At 38.0% G+C, this 16778-nt stretch overlaps 1 protein-coding gene across 2 annotated transcripts in view; it reads right to left on the minus strand.

Annotated features, from left to right (window-relative positions):
- The window catches only part of cdin1 (CDAN1 interacting nuclease 1), a 78704-nt gene that overhangs the window by 36976 nt on the left and 24950 nt on the right, over positions 1–16778 (minus strand). For both annotated transcript variants that reach the window (XM_007257394.4, XM_022673079.2), the window contains 4 exons: positions 15524–15596; positions 6273–6352; positions 5207–5256; positions 1562–1629 (listed from right to left, as the gene is read on the minus strand). In XM_007257394.4, the coding sequence (XP_007257456.2) occupies positions 1562–1629; positions 5207–5256; positions 6273–6352; positions 15524–15596 (271 nt within the window). The remainder of the gene's footprint in view (positions 1–1561; positions 1630–5206; positions 5257–6272; positions 6353–15523; positions 15597–16778) is intronic.

The raw sequence follows: 16778 nt of genomic DNA on the forward strand, positions 1-16778 counted from the left end.
AAATGATATCTTCTTAATGACAGAAAGACTGATTCTGTAAGCCCCTCTTTCTCTTCTCTGGGGGTAGAGAGACAAGAAGGAAAAGGGGAATTTCACACCTGGCCACTCACCACCTCCACCTCAAGCCAGTGATGAGGCTGGGGTAAAAATGTTATACTTTATATATATATATATATATATATATATATATATATATATATATATATATATATATATATATATATATATATATATATATAATGATTTTATAATATTACTGCAGAAAGCTGTAAAAATGCAACGCAATATCCATATGTAATGACAAATATAATGTCTTACATTTTTTTTTTATCTTTTTTCCCAAAATTTCAACGTATGTCACTGATTGATCTTCATTATATGGCGCACTACATGAATTTTTAGTAGTTTATGGACACATCTGAATTTTAGCGTTCATAGCTTGTTTTGATTTGAAGGTTGTAACGAAATGAAACAATTTGTCAGAGAATAAAACATTTTGTCAAAGGCCGAATAATAAACGTTTTTTTTTTGCATGTTTTCATTACAAGAAAAATTAAATGTGTAAATACAGAAAAAGCATCTAACTCCAGGCAATTTGAATGTGTCATGACAAATATCTATCCCTATATAGAATATTTCACATTTTTAACAAGTGGCTCAATGCAAAAATCAAGCTCTACTGATATCTTACAGCAATGAAAAACTATTTTTAAGAACTAATACATTTTCAGTAAAACAGAACACCTGGTCTTTACCATCACCACGTGTCATGACCATCACAACAAATGTATGTGCTGGTAATAACAGGTTATAGCTACTCCATTACATACATGATTAAATGAGTCACTTTTCAATACATCAGACTATCTTCTGTCAGTCTTTTTTTTCTATAATTATGTCAAACAACTGTTACTTTTAATAAATCCTCAAAGAAATTATAGTTTTTGTGACAATGGCTGTATTCTTAGGACAGTTATGTATTTTGAAAAGCATGCAAAAGTTAAATGGATATAAATGTAAAAAATATGCCTTTAAACAGTTTTTATGAAGGGTGCAAAATATACCTAAATATTAAAAAAATTGGGAAATAAACAGTTATTATATATTTATTATAGAAGCTTTTTGTGATAAATGTCTTCTTAAAATGAATTTATAATTTGGGGACATAAAAAAATTCTAATTGAAAAATCACTCATTAACTACTTACACCAAATCATGATTAACTTGGATTTTCAGAGTGTTGTGTTTGGCAGAGTACTCAAAAGAACAATAAATCATTATTACAATCATTATTACAATGTGCACCTGAGCAATCATATGTCACATTATTACTAAAAAATGAATTAAAAAGCCTTTTTGCTGCTTGATACAAAATTAACACTATTTTTTTTATTTATATGACATATCTAACATTACTGGATACACAGAGCTCACTATTATAATGTTGACTCATTAATGTCTGGTGAAATCTGGTGAAAAATCTGTTTTTTTTTAATTTCATAAAATAAATAAAAATTTCGCCCAATACTGTGCAGTTCTAGTGAAAATCTGTGTAACTTACCTAGAAAAGACAAGTTCCTCTCTCTGAGTTTCTCCCGCAGGATCTCCTCATGCTCCTGACCAATAGCACTGTTGAGTTGCAGTTAAGGAGATGCAGGGGAGGAACATTTCCAATAATAATGATAAAAAAAAAAACATTAAAAACATTAAATCTGAGTCTTAGACCTGTAAATATGCTCAGGTTAGACTGCTTGGCCTGGTAAATGCAAAACTCAGACTTTTAAAAGAACAACAGAATAAAACACAAACTCTCAAATCTCTCAAACGGGGACATTTTACCTGCATGCGGGGTTGCTATGGAAACGGTGAGGCAGCTAAGCAGCGTTGCTGTGGCAACACTGGGAGAGTGTATGATTGTTTGTGAGATTTATTATAATAATATGTATGTCTAGGAGTGGCAACTGCAATAAACTCAACAGTCAACACATTGTGTGTGAGTGATTTTTTTTTGCAGCAGCTGCAGCTTAACAATACCCGGTATGAAGATCACAATCACTCTGAATTACAGCTGATGATGGAGGAGGAAGAGAAAAAAGTTACGGGGATTAAACGGCACTTCTTAAGACAAAGAAATAAAACTAATTAATCATTTAAGATCCTGCACTGATAGAAATTATTCAAAATGACATTGAAATAAAGCAAGATGAAAAAATTAGCGATGCAACAAATAAAAATGAAACATTTGGCTGAAGGCCAAATACTGAAAAAGGTTTTTTATTATATTTGCTTCTTTTTCAAAACGCAATAAATTACATAGCCTAAATTAATTTTTGTCTTGGTTTCCAAATAAAAAAATTATATATTTTAAAAACTATATTGAACACAAACATTAAGTTAGTTACCAACCTCAGAGGATGCTCCTTTATTCATAAATTTACACACCTGTAGTGATAAATGTATAAATGTACTGCAAAATCTACACAGACAAACTCAGCCAGACTTCTGGTAAACAAACAAAAGCTAACATTGTTTTTCTAGCCCTTGATAGCTTCCAAGTATGTGAAGAGGTAGGAAACTACTGTATATACGGACACCAAGTAATGCTGAGTGCTTTATTTAATGTTAATTTATAAGATTACGTTTATTGGCTCTCCCTGCTTGCTCTCTCCCTCACTACCTCCAGCCTTGAAAATAGCACTGCTCTGTTATGCAATATTACTGGGGGCTGAAATAAGAGGGGGTAGAGTGTGAGCTTGCTGCCACTGCTGAAAAAATTCTAACTTCAAAGAAAATATTGCAAAAATAAGACAATTCAGTATAAATTATTTGGACAATAAAAGTGGATTTTTGTTTTTTTTGGTTCTCAACCAAATACTTATAGTTGCCAAATTTCCGTTGCATCCCTAGTAAAAAATACTTTATATTAAAATGTAAGTATGTTTTTGACTCTTGAAAAATAACCATTGCAGAGATGCCAAAACGTGCCAGAGATGCCAGATTTGAGGTTACTGTTATTCACCCAAGTGATCCTTTCAGGCTTTCTCCTATTTCATTATTAAATCAAACACACAACTAAATAAACTCACATCCTTGTTCACATAGACACTCCACTGAAGAGGGAGTAGTAGTTAGGTCATTATGGCGGTGTCTGGGTGCAGGCGCTGGAGCAAGTCCTCTGATGTCACGGTGCAGAGCCAGAAGAAGACCGAGTGGGCTGGCATGATGAACCCTCAGAGGGAAAGCGAGAGAATGAGCAGCCATGCTGGCGGTAGAAGTGTGAAAAGATGTAAAGAGGCAGGATGAAGATGGAGGGCAGGGTGGGACAGGGTTGACTGGCCAGGAACAGAGGAGCCTAGTGTGGTCCCCAGCTGTAAGGCCCTAAACAGCCTGCAGACTGACCACTCCACCCTCCCTCTTTCTCTTTCACACACGCTCACACTTCACACACTCAAACACACAAAGTCTCATGGGTGCAGTGTGTGTGCATGGGATGACCTGATTCTGACAGCCCATAACTGCCCATCAGCAGACTGATAAGAGTGTGTGAGTAAAACAGAATGAGCGTATGGTGGTCCAAGGAAAGGACAGTCTAAGAACAGAAAAGAATTATGACTGAAAGACAAGAGACAGAAGGAGACACATGGGTGACATGAAGAATCAATTTTTGGTGTGACATCCCCCAAACATTCTGCTGTTTTCCAAGCCTGATGTTATCATAAATTGGCTAATGTGATCTAATTAGCTAGCTAAACATGGCTAAACATACTGGATTCGGTTGTATCTATACTTGGTCTTGGCCAGCCCTGTCAAAATTTTTTATTATGGTCTATATTCTAGTCCAGATACAGTTTAAAACATATGAACATCACAATCACATTGAATAACAGCTGATGATTTAAAGTAGGAAGAGAAATTAAAGGTGTTTCTTGAGTAAAAATAATTAGTAAATCATAAAATCATATGTAATAAATAATGATGCATTTGCTGCATTCAAGTAACCAGCAATAAAATTGTAATTTAAAAATTCCTGCTGTACTTTACACCACATAAGAAAAACTCTAAAACAAAAGAAATGGTTCAAAATCTTATTACAATATAATTACATATTGTAAATGGTTTATATATTTACATTTAAGCATGTCAAAGTGTTTTAAACAGTATTTAAACTTAGTCCAGACCAGAATACAAAAGTGTTGGTTAAGACCAAATACAAGTCTAGTACCACATTACATTAACATTAGCTGGCTAACTTTTACAGTGGCTATGGGGGTTAAACTGGATTATAGTAGCTTTGATTTGTTTCAGCAGCAAACAGAGCTAAACCTTGGTACTGAAATTTGATGGAAATGTAAATTGTTTCATAGTAAATTACACAAACTGCATCTGTTGAAAACTCCCAATTACTGAAAAATCAGAGCATCCAGTGGAAAAACCTGCTTGGCATCTGTTTTTTTTCCACTGTTCTCTGAACTCTAAACATAAAGGTGTTTTGAGGGGCAAAACAAGCCAATGAATAGTCTGATGAGTCAAGCTCCGCCTTTAACCTTTTCTTTTTTTGGCTTCATTTTTATAGAAATGATTGAAAAGGAACCAGGTTGTCTATGCTTATATGCAGTCATTGTAATGAACTCTCCAAGGTGCTGATAAATCTCCTATAAACAGATTAAAAAAATAAATCGTCCATAGAAACTAAAACTCTTAGTTCATTTAATACATTCTAATTGAAATATTCAAATGTGAAGAAAGAAATATACTGTGCTAGAAAATCATAGATCATTACATGTACCTGTGAAAAGTCATGAATAAATCACTTCATATAAAAAAAAATATATAATTTTAAGCTTCTATGCTCAGGCCTATAATCTGCCTCCTCATTCCTATTAGCACCATGTCTCCAGACCGGCCCATCACCTGAATCTGCCGCCGCCTTATTCAATGATGAGAAAGGAAATAAGTAATCCTATAGACTATGAGAAGTTTCACATCCTGCTGTAGAACATCAGACTGAGGCACAGAGATAAAGTTGCTCATCTTGCTATACCCCTCTACCCACACATATCTATATCTATATGTACAGTCACATACAGGCATGCACACACTGCCCCTACTCAAGCAGAACTTTTATGTTAGGTGATGCTCGACACATCTCATCCCACTGAATAGCTCCTCGTCAATTTGAGGCTTAAAATTTTATGGGAAAGGATACTGTTTGATGCAGTCTACCAGCGGTCCATAACAGCAGTCATTTATTGTGCACTGAAAAGAGGGGGAAGAAATATTACAGCATTGGGGGATATGGGGGTGGGGAGGGGTGTACACCCGTTAAACTGATGGGAGAAAAGAGGGAAGAAACACCAGAGATGACTCCATACCATGAAACAATGCAGCTACTCATATGCTGAAATGAACAATGATGGCTGGAGATCCGTTTAGTTAAAAACGGGTTATAACATTATTAATTTGTGTACCTACTTGGGAAACCTGCACTATTAAAAGATTAGTATGTAATATACAGAGTGTCAGTCAAAAGTTTGGACACACCTATTCTTATTCAATGCGTTTTCTTTCTTTTTATGATTTTTTTTACACTGTAAAATTAATTTGAATGAAGACATTTAAAGCTATACAGGAATACATGCAGAATTATTCTGTAAAAAAAACTAGAAAATGTTTATACTTTAGATTGCTCTAAGTACCACATTTAGCTTTGAGGACAGATCTGCACACTCTTGTATTTTAACATCAGCGTGTACGTGAAGTAGAGTCCCCTGAAATAGTTTTCTAATAGTTCCTAGAGCTGCTAAACAATAGTTGCTGCTATTCCTGGTTAAACAGGTTTAGACCAGGGGATTCCGGAGGAGAAACCCTTTTTTGGTTTCTACGTAATTCCCTTTATGTCCCTTAACTATTTTCATGTCTTTAATATGAATCTACAATGTAAGTATTTACATAAATTAAATAAGAAACTGTACCACAATCACAGGCTGAGTAGATTTCTGTTATAACCAATTTGAGTTTGCAAACATTGAACCTTAAGGGAGAACAAACACAGACAGTACAGCAACATCACTCTGGTGTGTAAGTGTAGAGTAGAGTTGTACTAGTGTGAGCTATAGAAGCCTTTTATTTAGACATGGGCTGAGTGTAAAAATAAAAAAATATATTCAACTAAGCCAACCTCAGAACTACAGGCTTCACAATTTACTTTTAAAGTTTAACAGTACAAAACAAACAAACAAAAAAAAAAGCTAAATCACTGGACTGAACCTTACCTGTTCCACATGTTTGGCCAATTGCATGTCTGGAATTAAAGATGGTTCCTTTAACATACTGTTCAAAACTTGCTTGGAGGCTGTAGACAAACATGACAAGGGAAAAACATGCATGTTTAAATTATATTATATATTTTAATAAAAGAAAAAATGCATAAATAACACTGCCACTGCATGTAGCAACCTTAACTAAACTCAGACACTTATGTAAAGGGTGAAAATCCTGCATGGTGTAATTGACTAGGTTGTGGCAGTGATATACTGCTGTTAGTGAAGATACAGAAGCAAAAGCCATATTTTACACCACTTACTCCGATATGTGCAGTACTTCCGTGCTACTCAATTGAGTGGAAGGCTCAGAGCCTATTGAGATTTTGCGTAGATAAATGCTTCACTCTGCAGAGCTAGCACACCATGCAGTTTATCTGTGTTATGAAGGATGAATATTTTGCATCTCTCACCCCATTCAAGCAGCACTAACATTATAAATCAGGGCCACAAACCACTGGATTGATTTCCTATTACGGCGACGGCAAAATTCCCCAAATCATTTTTCAAAGAGATTCGATTAAATGGATTGTATCGCTGTGTGACGAAATGGTGGAGTCACGCCATTCTAATGATATATACACATGGTCATGACAGATGCGCTGCTGCGGTGACAATTCCAGGAATGTTTCTATCTGCAATGCGAGAGTCGTGTAGGAGCGTGTTATGCTAATGGTTGGGAGAGCAGATGTACCTGGGATTTGATGTGAAAGAAGCTTTAGAAATGGAGGGTAATTACAGGAAAAGCATAGGATGCTAGGAACTACAGAGCTGCTTTAAAACTCCTGTACCTGCACCATGATCTTTATCCTATGCACATCTTCATACTGTTAACTATACACCTTCTACACTCATCCCCTCCCCATGCTCATCCTCCTCCCTGCTCTCTCTGAGGTGCTGCTCATCGTGTCTCATTCCTGGTGGAGGAATAACAAATACGAGGCTGTGATCTTAGCATTGTTCCTGCTGCTGCTAAAAGAGGCAGGGGAAGAGGTGCGGAGAGAGACAGAACAAAGCCCAGTCAGCATTCCTCTGCCTCTGTCTCTTCCACAGCCGAGGCCTGCCAGGCACAGGCAGCTACACCTTATTTCTCTGCTCATTTTTCTCAGAGATTGGTACCTTCACACACAGATCTATACAGTGCTCCCGCTCCGCTTGGCGCTGAAGAAAGAGGGTTATATTTTCCCCTTGAGTTAGGACACCTCGTGACAAATGATAATGGATAATCAATAAAGCGGGAAATATGAGGCAGCAAACTTTATGAAGCCAGGAGACATATTACTCCCCAACAACACTCGTTTCCCTTAACAAAGTCACTACTCGACTGTGCCTAATAATTTGAAAGAAAATCAAAGGACCCACAACCACATCAGCAATATTGGCAACTTATTCCACTTTAATGGCATTTTGATTGATTTTTTCCTCCTAATGGTAGTTTTATAGATTTGATGCTGCTCCTGCAAAACCGTACTGTGTAATAAACCTCCCTGAAGGCAAACAGTGGCCATTAAAGCTCTTGTCTTACTAGCACTCATAATTGGAGGTTGACCACCATCAAATTTGGGTGCTTCTCACTCTCTCTGCAGAGCATATCGCTTGTGCAGATTCGCAGAAGCAGATTGCATTCCAGCATTTTATTTGCTTGAATTTTTTTTCTTTCTCTCTTTCTTTTTTTTTATTCTTTTCCACTGGACAGGTTAAGTGAAGAACAGTCTTTTTTTCTGGCCCCACCTCCACCTCCATGTTGTGAAGGATGGGTTTAAAAATAATCGTAAAAAAGGGTGACCTTGGAGCTGACATTGTGGGGCTTCAGCCATGCGCTGACCTGATGAAAACAGAAGGCCGGTGCGCTAATAAATCAGGCTGCTTTTAAAATGAGTTTATCCTAATGCTCATTCATCACCAGCCGTAACGCCATTTGCAGCCCAGGATCCGCCGCTGCGCCCAAACAGCCTAGTAAATAACAACAGAGCCTAACATCCTCGCATCACTGCAGCCTCGAACATCAGCATACATTTATTAAAGATGCCTCCGCCTTACACACACACATATATACACACACACACACACACCACAAAACTCCCCCGAACCACGCAAGCACACACACGTGCACACACACACACACACACTCACAAAGCCCTGCAGCGCGACTTAACAACACACAACAGAGCACTGTAAATACACACCAAATTTATTGTAATTGTCCCATGTCGGCATAAATTCTGACTGAGGTATCCTTATCTGAGGAAGCGCGCCGAGGAGGAGAATACTAAAGAGAAAAGCTTCACCTCCTCTGGGACTTGTACATGAACACAGAACTGGTGTTTACGGGAGAGGAAAAAAAAGGAGAGAAAAGGGGAAAAAAAAAACGAAAACAACAGCGCCTTTATCAGGCTCTGATGAAATGATGAATGGGCCTGGAGAAATGAGCCTAACCTTGCATGATTTCTCTCCCCTTAGTCCTATCATTTATATCTTTTCTCCTTCTCCACTAGGATGAAAAAGTCATTACCCGAGTCAAAAAATTGAAAGAAACCTCATTAGAAGGCAACATTTGTTGAGGGAGGACCGTAATAAACAATAATGGATGACGATCGTTATTACCCCTGACACTGATGAGCTCCTATGCAAGTTTGTTTATTAATTAAAATAACCCAGATTTTTTTTTTCTCTCCTTCTTTAACACCCACCCATCCGGCCCCCTCCCTGACAACCCCCCCCCCCCTCCTACCCCATGGTTCCAGTGCACAACCCATTGAGCTGCGGAGGTGCTCGTACATCAAACTTCATGGTGCAAAGGAGAGACGGGCTCTGATAACGCGCACCGCTAAAGCTGATTTTCCATGATGAATCTCGGAGCATATAAATTGGCTAATATCTGAAAACATTTACAGATACTAGAGGAATTGACTACTTGTGGGACATGATGGATGAGCCTCTTAGACCCTGGCGGACAGCTCTGCAAATCTCGCCGGCTGCCTAAAGCCCTCATTTGATTTTCCAATTTACTTCTTTTAAATCTATCCTCCCTCTTGCTCTGTGGTGGGTGGGTGGGTAGTGAGGGGGGTGTGGGCTGGTGGTGGTGGTAGTAGTGGTGATGGTGAAGAGCATCGAGCGCTTTCCTTCCTCCACCTTCCTGTGTGTAATGGCAGTAGGAGTTGGAGATGCAGGTTGGAGAGGTACATGAATGTGTGTGTGTGTGTGTGTGTGTGAGCACTGCTGGAGGAGCTGGGTCCCAGCAGGGTTAGTGGGGCAGAACTGATCTGCCTGTGCCTGATTGTGGCTGATAGCGGAGCTAGCGCAGGTTGGGCCTGGGTCAGAGCTTCTCCCCGCACTGAGCCTGACTCCAGCTTCTCTGCTCTATTCCAGTAATTAGTATACTTGTCAAGGCAAGTGCCAAGCGCCTGCTTACCTCACCCAAACCTCCTCCCAGCCCCCACCCACCATCACCACCACCACCACTCAGCCGCCTCACCACGCGTCGGCCTCTCTGTTCCACTCTGCTCCTGTTGCTAATTAAGAGGCTGCGGATCTCATTATTCAAAAGCTAAAACGATCTGAAGCGCATGCTCTACCTACAATTACAGTCAACATGCTGATGCCCTTGAATGCTGTATAATCAGACATATTGGATGCAGAATTATCTATTTATCATATACGCTTCACTATATAGGTGTGCACGACTTCGAAATCCTGATGGCAAAGTGAAATACAATGAATTAGGATCTAAATACCTAAATTAGTTTAAGCTCCTTAAAGGATTTTTTTTATTACTTTCCTCACTTCGCTGCATCTTTTCAGGCTAAGAAGCTCATAAGTTTGGTGTGCGTGTGTTTGGAGTTACTGTGAAAATTCACATCACAATAACAATAAAATTATGATTTATCTTACAGCCCTAACACTGTTTGTCCAAACATGTGTGGACACTCATTTTAATAAATGCACTCAACTGCTTCATGTTGCATCCATTTCTGCCAGAAATGAACACCTTTCAAGCCTCTGTAGAAAAGTATTACCAATATAATAGAATCAAACAAATTTTTAACTATTGGCAACATGCCTAATATCAGGCGTGGACATTAGAGGGACATAAAGCCCACCAGCACTGAGCTTTGGAGCAGTGGACAAAACACTGTGTTCTTACAAATGATGTTTTATCCTATACGTACTTTTGGTTGGAATGAGTGGAGGAGTTGGAGATGAGGTAAGATGATGCTCAACCATCAACATTACAACCTTACTAAAGCTCCCTTGTTGATGAATACAGTCAGAGAAATCCTCATATACATGCTCTAAATTCTAATAGAATGTTTTGCCCATATAGTACTCAACCAAAAGTAGCATAAAATCTATAAAATACCCTTGATTTACAAAGAAACAAGTAATTAGAAATAGGGGTATGGCCCTTAAATAATATCACAATATTTCATGGCATTATCGCAATATTGATACTCTTGGCAATATGACAAAAAAAAAAAAAAAAAATTAAACATAACAAATCGAAACTTACTTTTTATTATTGTATATGATATGATATCGTATACACCTCTAACTAAGATATAAAAAAATACAAGAATTTGCGCAGATTTGTAACAAAAGTCAATGATCCAGAATGTCATGATACTAATAATAACAGCGATATTATCGCATACGATACAATATGGCACACCTCTAATCAGAAATAAGCATCCTGATACTTTTGTCCACAGTCTACCAATATGGCACCCATTCACTTCGACCCCCACCACCACCCCGTTTGCACTCAGAGTGCTGTGCTGCTATAAAGCTCAGGTGACCAAACACGATATGACAATAAATCTTCAACAAGTCCAATCACATTGTTAGAGAGGCTGTAGAAGAGATCTAATCTCATGTAAGGCCTTGGGAAAATGGAAAAGGTCAAACAGCTCACAAAATTGCCTCCTCAAAAAAAGTGTATCTAAATCTAGCAGCACTTCAAATCATGTCAGCAAGGAACACGCAGAGGGAGGGAGGTGGAAGGAGCCTGAGAAAGAGCAGAGTGAGACTGTGTGGGACACAGAGGATTGGGTAGCAGGTAGAGTTTTAAACGTGCTCAGAACTGGACCTAAGTGAACAAATAAGCAGCGAGTGGTCAAAAGAAAACAAAAATCCATTTTATTTCCTCCCTGTTGGTCCATATATGAGGTTTCTGTGGGTTTACAGTATGTAAAGAACAGTTGTAATTTGCAAGGGTGTGCAGATATAGGACTAAAGAATGAAAGAATGAGTGTTAAAAGTACAGTTCGCAAACTGTAATCACTCACATGTAGAAGATAAAGCCTCACAATTGAAAGTACACGGCCTAATAAATGGTCTAGGGTGTTTTCAACTGTTCTGAGGCACATTTTTTGGATTGGTTGATTAGTTCATTCAGGTTTGCTTGTTTTTCCTTTCAATCGAATTTACAACTAAGTTGTCAGAGTATAATCTGTAATCTAAACCTGTAACTGTAATCTAAACCTGTAATATCACCCTCATTGTGAGTGACATAACTATAGCTTATCTGAAGATATTAATTATAACACACTTAATGTGAACTAACCATACTTGACTTTTTAGTAAATATTAATATTTTAAATTGTTGTTACAAAGAAACAAATTTTGTTTTAAAAGATTTTAAGAATCTTTTTTTTTTACAAACTTGTACTGAAATTTTCCAAAGACATTCTACATAATTTATGACATTTTATTTACAGTATCATAACAACCCAAAAGCAGTAAGGTACATAAACATTTTTAAATACTACGGTATAAAGAATAATGTTACAAAGTTTTCCACTCTTTCACCATTAAACAATTTTCTCTAATTCTGACACCACAGGGCATCTTTAGAGTCATAATTGTTCATTACTTTAAATGATGAGAAACATTTATTTTTCCATTCCATTTTTTTTTTGTATAGTTTGAAAAGTATTTGATAAATTTCACAGATTTCAAGAAAAAACAGGAACACACTCCGGCAATGCAGTTTTCTTACATCGTGTTAGCTTTCCAACAACAAATATGCATTTGTCCCACTCTTTTTCTCCTCTAGTAGTCCCTATCTTTCCCCCGGCACTCTTGGCAGAGGAGAAGCATTATGGATGCTGATATTATATTCAATACATGATGAAACTGCTCTGAATGTATTGATTTATTTACATGCACAGCCAACCAATCCAGACCCTTGTCTGTTTATGTGCTGCTTTAGCGGTCTGGGGAACTCTCTCTCTCACACACACACACACACACACAAAACAAACAGAGTCAGGAAGAGATGAGAAACAATTTAAAACTCTTTATTGATTCTGACCAAGTGACTGTGTATATATTCCACGGTCCCAAAGGTACAATTTCTGTCTCTTAAATGCAAAAAGAGAAAGAAAGGGAATAAAAATGATGGCACTGGGTAACTGCTAGTCACTCACTGACTTGCAAGGTCCCTTATACAGAAATCTATTGATCCATGCTACACACACACATATACACACACAAGAAACACACACACACACACACACACATATACACACATAAACATAGAAGAAACACAAACACACACAGACACACACACAGACACACACACAGACACACACACAGGCACACACACAGGCACACACACAGGCACACACACAGGCACACACACAGGCACACACACAGGCACACACACACAGGCACACACACACAGGCACACACACACAGGCACACACACACAGGCACACACACACAGGCACACACACACAGGCACACACACACAGGCACAGACAGGCACAGACACACACAGACACACACAGACACACAAGGTCTGGGCAAGTGGGGGTAGGGAATGATGGATGTGGCTGCCAATAGCACTGAACAAACCTGTTAGCTAATTGCCACCAAAGACAATTATCCTTGCATTGCTTCATAATGGAAACACATTACAAAACTCTAATATACACACAGGGAGATTCAAAGATTTGACCGTGGAGCCCGTGTGTGCCGAATTTCATTGCCAAAGGCCAGTCAGGTCAGCTGTGGAAAGAGGCAGGACAAGCGTCTGATGTCAAAATAGAAGTCACCCTGACCAGACTGCCCCAGACTGAGCAACCCTCTGCTGCCGTCGAGCGCCCATATGATCAACACCTGACATACAGACGCAAAACTGCAATCTGAACTGATGAAATATTATTCCCATAAGAAACCCAGAGTTTAAAAAAAGACAACGAGGGGGTAAAGAGAAATGTCAATTAAAATACGAGGAGAACAGCTGTTTCTTTTTGGGTTACCTAAGGGAGGAGCCCAGACGATCTTAGGATATACAACAGGAGGTTTATATGGGGGGGGGGGGGGGCAGGCGTAAAAAAAAAAAAAAAAAAAGAAAAAGAAAAAAAGAAAAAACGAAGAAGAAAAAGGAAAAAGGAACACCTCTGGAACACTGCCCTGTTCGCCACGCTAGCAGGACTACTATTTTGACAAACGGTGGATAATGGCAGGTCCAAAGCAATCACAGGCTTGACTTTGACAAATGGCTGTGCTATGGCCGAGTTGAAAATAACACACATCCACTTTAATCTCTTTCTTGATTAAATCAAAGGCGCACAGTTTTGACATCATGTGATTGTCTCATAAAGCACCTACTGCGGGTTTCAGGCAGAGATGTGCCTGTAAGAAGGATATGGAGTCACTGTGTGGGGATGTGATTGTGCACATGCACACTGATGGAGGTATGCGAGAGAGGAAGAGTGAGAGAGAGAGAGAGAGAGAGAGAGAGAGGAAGGGGGGAGGCTACCACAGAAAATGCATTTAAATGCATGCTCAAAGGAAGAAATAGGATGTCAAACTCCAAAGACATCAAGGTGCAAATAAAAAAAGAACAGAAAATCCCTGAAAAACAAGAACAGAGAGGCAATACGAGTGCAGTCGAAAGGCAAGCCGCAAACACACCTGTGACTATTCTCTAAAATCATGCATCCAACAAAAAAACAATCTAAGGCGTACTAATTTTCCAATTGTGTAATACACACATACTATAAAATGCATACTATATAATAATCTTAATATTATGAGTTTGGGATGTTAGTACCCTAATTATTAATGTACTAATCCATTTTGTACAGACAGAAGATGACTGCTACGCCAACATGCGTCACTGTCAAGGCAATACACGTTTTGTCTATTTTATTGTTTTTTTGTTTTTATTGTTTGAAAGTCAAATAACTAAAATTAAAAACTAAGATTAAAAAGAAATAAGATTTTAACCACATTTTCTAATCTACATTTTCAATGTATCTTGTACTGAACTCTCCCAAAGACATTCTACATAAATTATGCCATTTATATTTACATAATCATCACAAGCTAAAAGCAAAACCTGTGTCAACAAAGCATGGAATAATACAGTACATAAATACAGTAAACTGTACTTATGTGGTCATATAAGTAAAGTACCGGATTTTTTTTTTAAATAGAAGTATATTAATTGCAAATTTGCATTTACTTACTTTGTAAGTAAATGCATTTACTCTGCAAGCTCAATGCTAATCTCTAAAACCAGTTTATAATACCAAGTGTATAGTTTACATGTGGCAGATTTACACTAAATTATTTAGTACATTTTTTATAGTTAAACATATAAAAGCCGTGTACTAGCGGAGGAGTCTGTTATAGTTAGCATGTACCAGGCTATTTATGAACAACTATTTGTGTTCTTCTGCAGACTGGCTTTACACTTGATGTCATAACTACAGTACATACATTGTTACTTCAAAGAGATGTGATGCTTAATAGAAAAGCAAGAGGATTTTAGTATGTCGCTAAAAATCCAGTTTATCTGATATTGCTTTGTTTCAGATCAGCATTTTTATTTAGTTGCCAGAATTGTGTGTTTTAACATGCTGCTTTATATATTTAAAAAAACGCCAGCCAAAATAAATAAAAACTTTAAATGGTACCTAAAAGTAGTTTTTTCCCTTTTTTCCCCCCAACTATCTCCACAATTCGATTTCCCACAGAGGAAGGGAGGATGGAATGGTAGAAGAGGTAAGAAAAATGGGGGTTATAAATAACACTGATGAAATGAAAGAGCATTGATCTAAACAGCAGTTAAGTGGTGGGTGGTCTGCAGAGCACTTAATTGTCAGTCATGTGCCGCAGGTACCACTGGCAGGCCCTGTGTGTGAGCCTCATTAGAAACGTGGGGGTGCAAAATAAGCATCTCTACTCACACACTGAGCCCTGCTGCTCCTCTAGGAAGCGCTCCACCAGCAGACGAGCCAGAAGAGATGGTGACAGGTCCACCTGAGAAACAGGACAACACAGGATATTGGAATCATTCTAATAGGCCATTTCTAAATTGTTTAGTTTTATCACATTTTGAAATAGAATGCCAATTTTATTAGATAATAACAACAGCATGCAAAAAGTTAGCAACCTAGTTAATAATTTAATCAAAATTTGTGTTATTGTGAATGGCCCCAATTGTGCAAAAGGCAAAAGTGTAAAGCTGACACAATTCTTTAATATGTTTATATTTAATTAGAGAGCATAAATCACAGAATATTTTTGGATAATAGTCACTGTACTCCGTATGGCATAGTATTTTAAAACTTTATTTTTAGGAACCGTCACTACTGATGCATTTTGACTGCGCTCACATGTATCGTCATAAATATTGTGATACAGTGTCTTTGCCATATCACCCAGCCCCATTGTGGATTTTGAGGTGTTTCACACAATGCAAAACACATCTTAAGTCATGATGTCATCCTATTTTTGCAGTAAATCTGATGTTTTTTTTTTTTAAGTGATGTTCATCATCGTTTTAATGTGACCTACATCTGACATAGGTCTGCTAAACTAACATTCATTCAAAATAAGAGCTGTGCTTTACGTGATTTTTTTTTACGTGAGTTTTATTTTCTCCAGCATCACAGGACAGAAGCTATCAAGGAGGATCTGTGGCTAACAGCTGTACTAATCAGAGACAATGTCTCCTAAATCTGTAAAAAGCTATTTGGTTGTGGTAACTTCTAGCCTTGTATCATTTGTTATTTTGTATAAAAAAAAAACTCTCACTATGTTTAAGACCATTACATTAACGTGCCTGTGTTTTTAGAGACGGTGATAAAGACACACAAACCCTTCCATAAAACAGAGTGCAAACTAAGACTAACATGAGGCACTGCAGACAATGGGAAGGCTGAAGCTGATGGCAGGGCCTAGGAACACTCACTAACTAAAAGAAAGAATTGAAGGACCAGTAGCAGTGCAGCTCTTTGAAGGTAAAAACACCTTGAAACGCACAAGCATAAGTTGGAAGATCAAGACAGAGCCTGACATGTAGCACGGCACCTATGGCTCATTTTAAGTCTGTCTGAGAGCGGAGGCTGACACCAATGGCAACTCATCCATGCTTTCTCCACCCTGCCTCGCTCGCTCGCTCATTCTCTCTCTACTTTTCCTTTTCCCCTCACCCTGTAT

The sequence above is a fragment of the Astyanax mexicanus genome, chromosome 14 (genome assembly GCF_023375975.1).
Source record: "Astyanax mexicanus isolate ESR-SI-001 chromosome 14, AstMex3_surface, whole genome shotgun sequence".
In the NCBI taxonomy this organism is placed as follows: Eukaryota; Metazoa; Chordata; class Actinopteri; order Characiformes; family Acestrorhamphidae; genus Astyanax; species Astyanax mexicanus.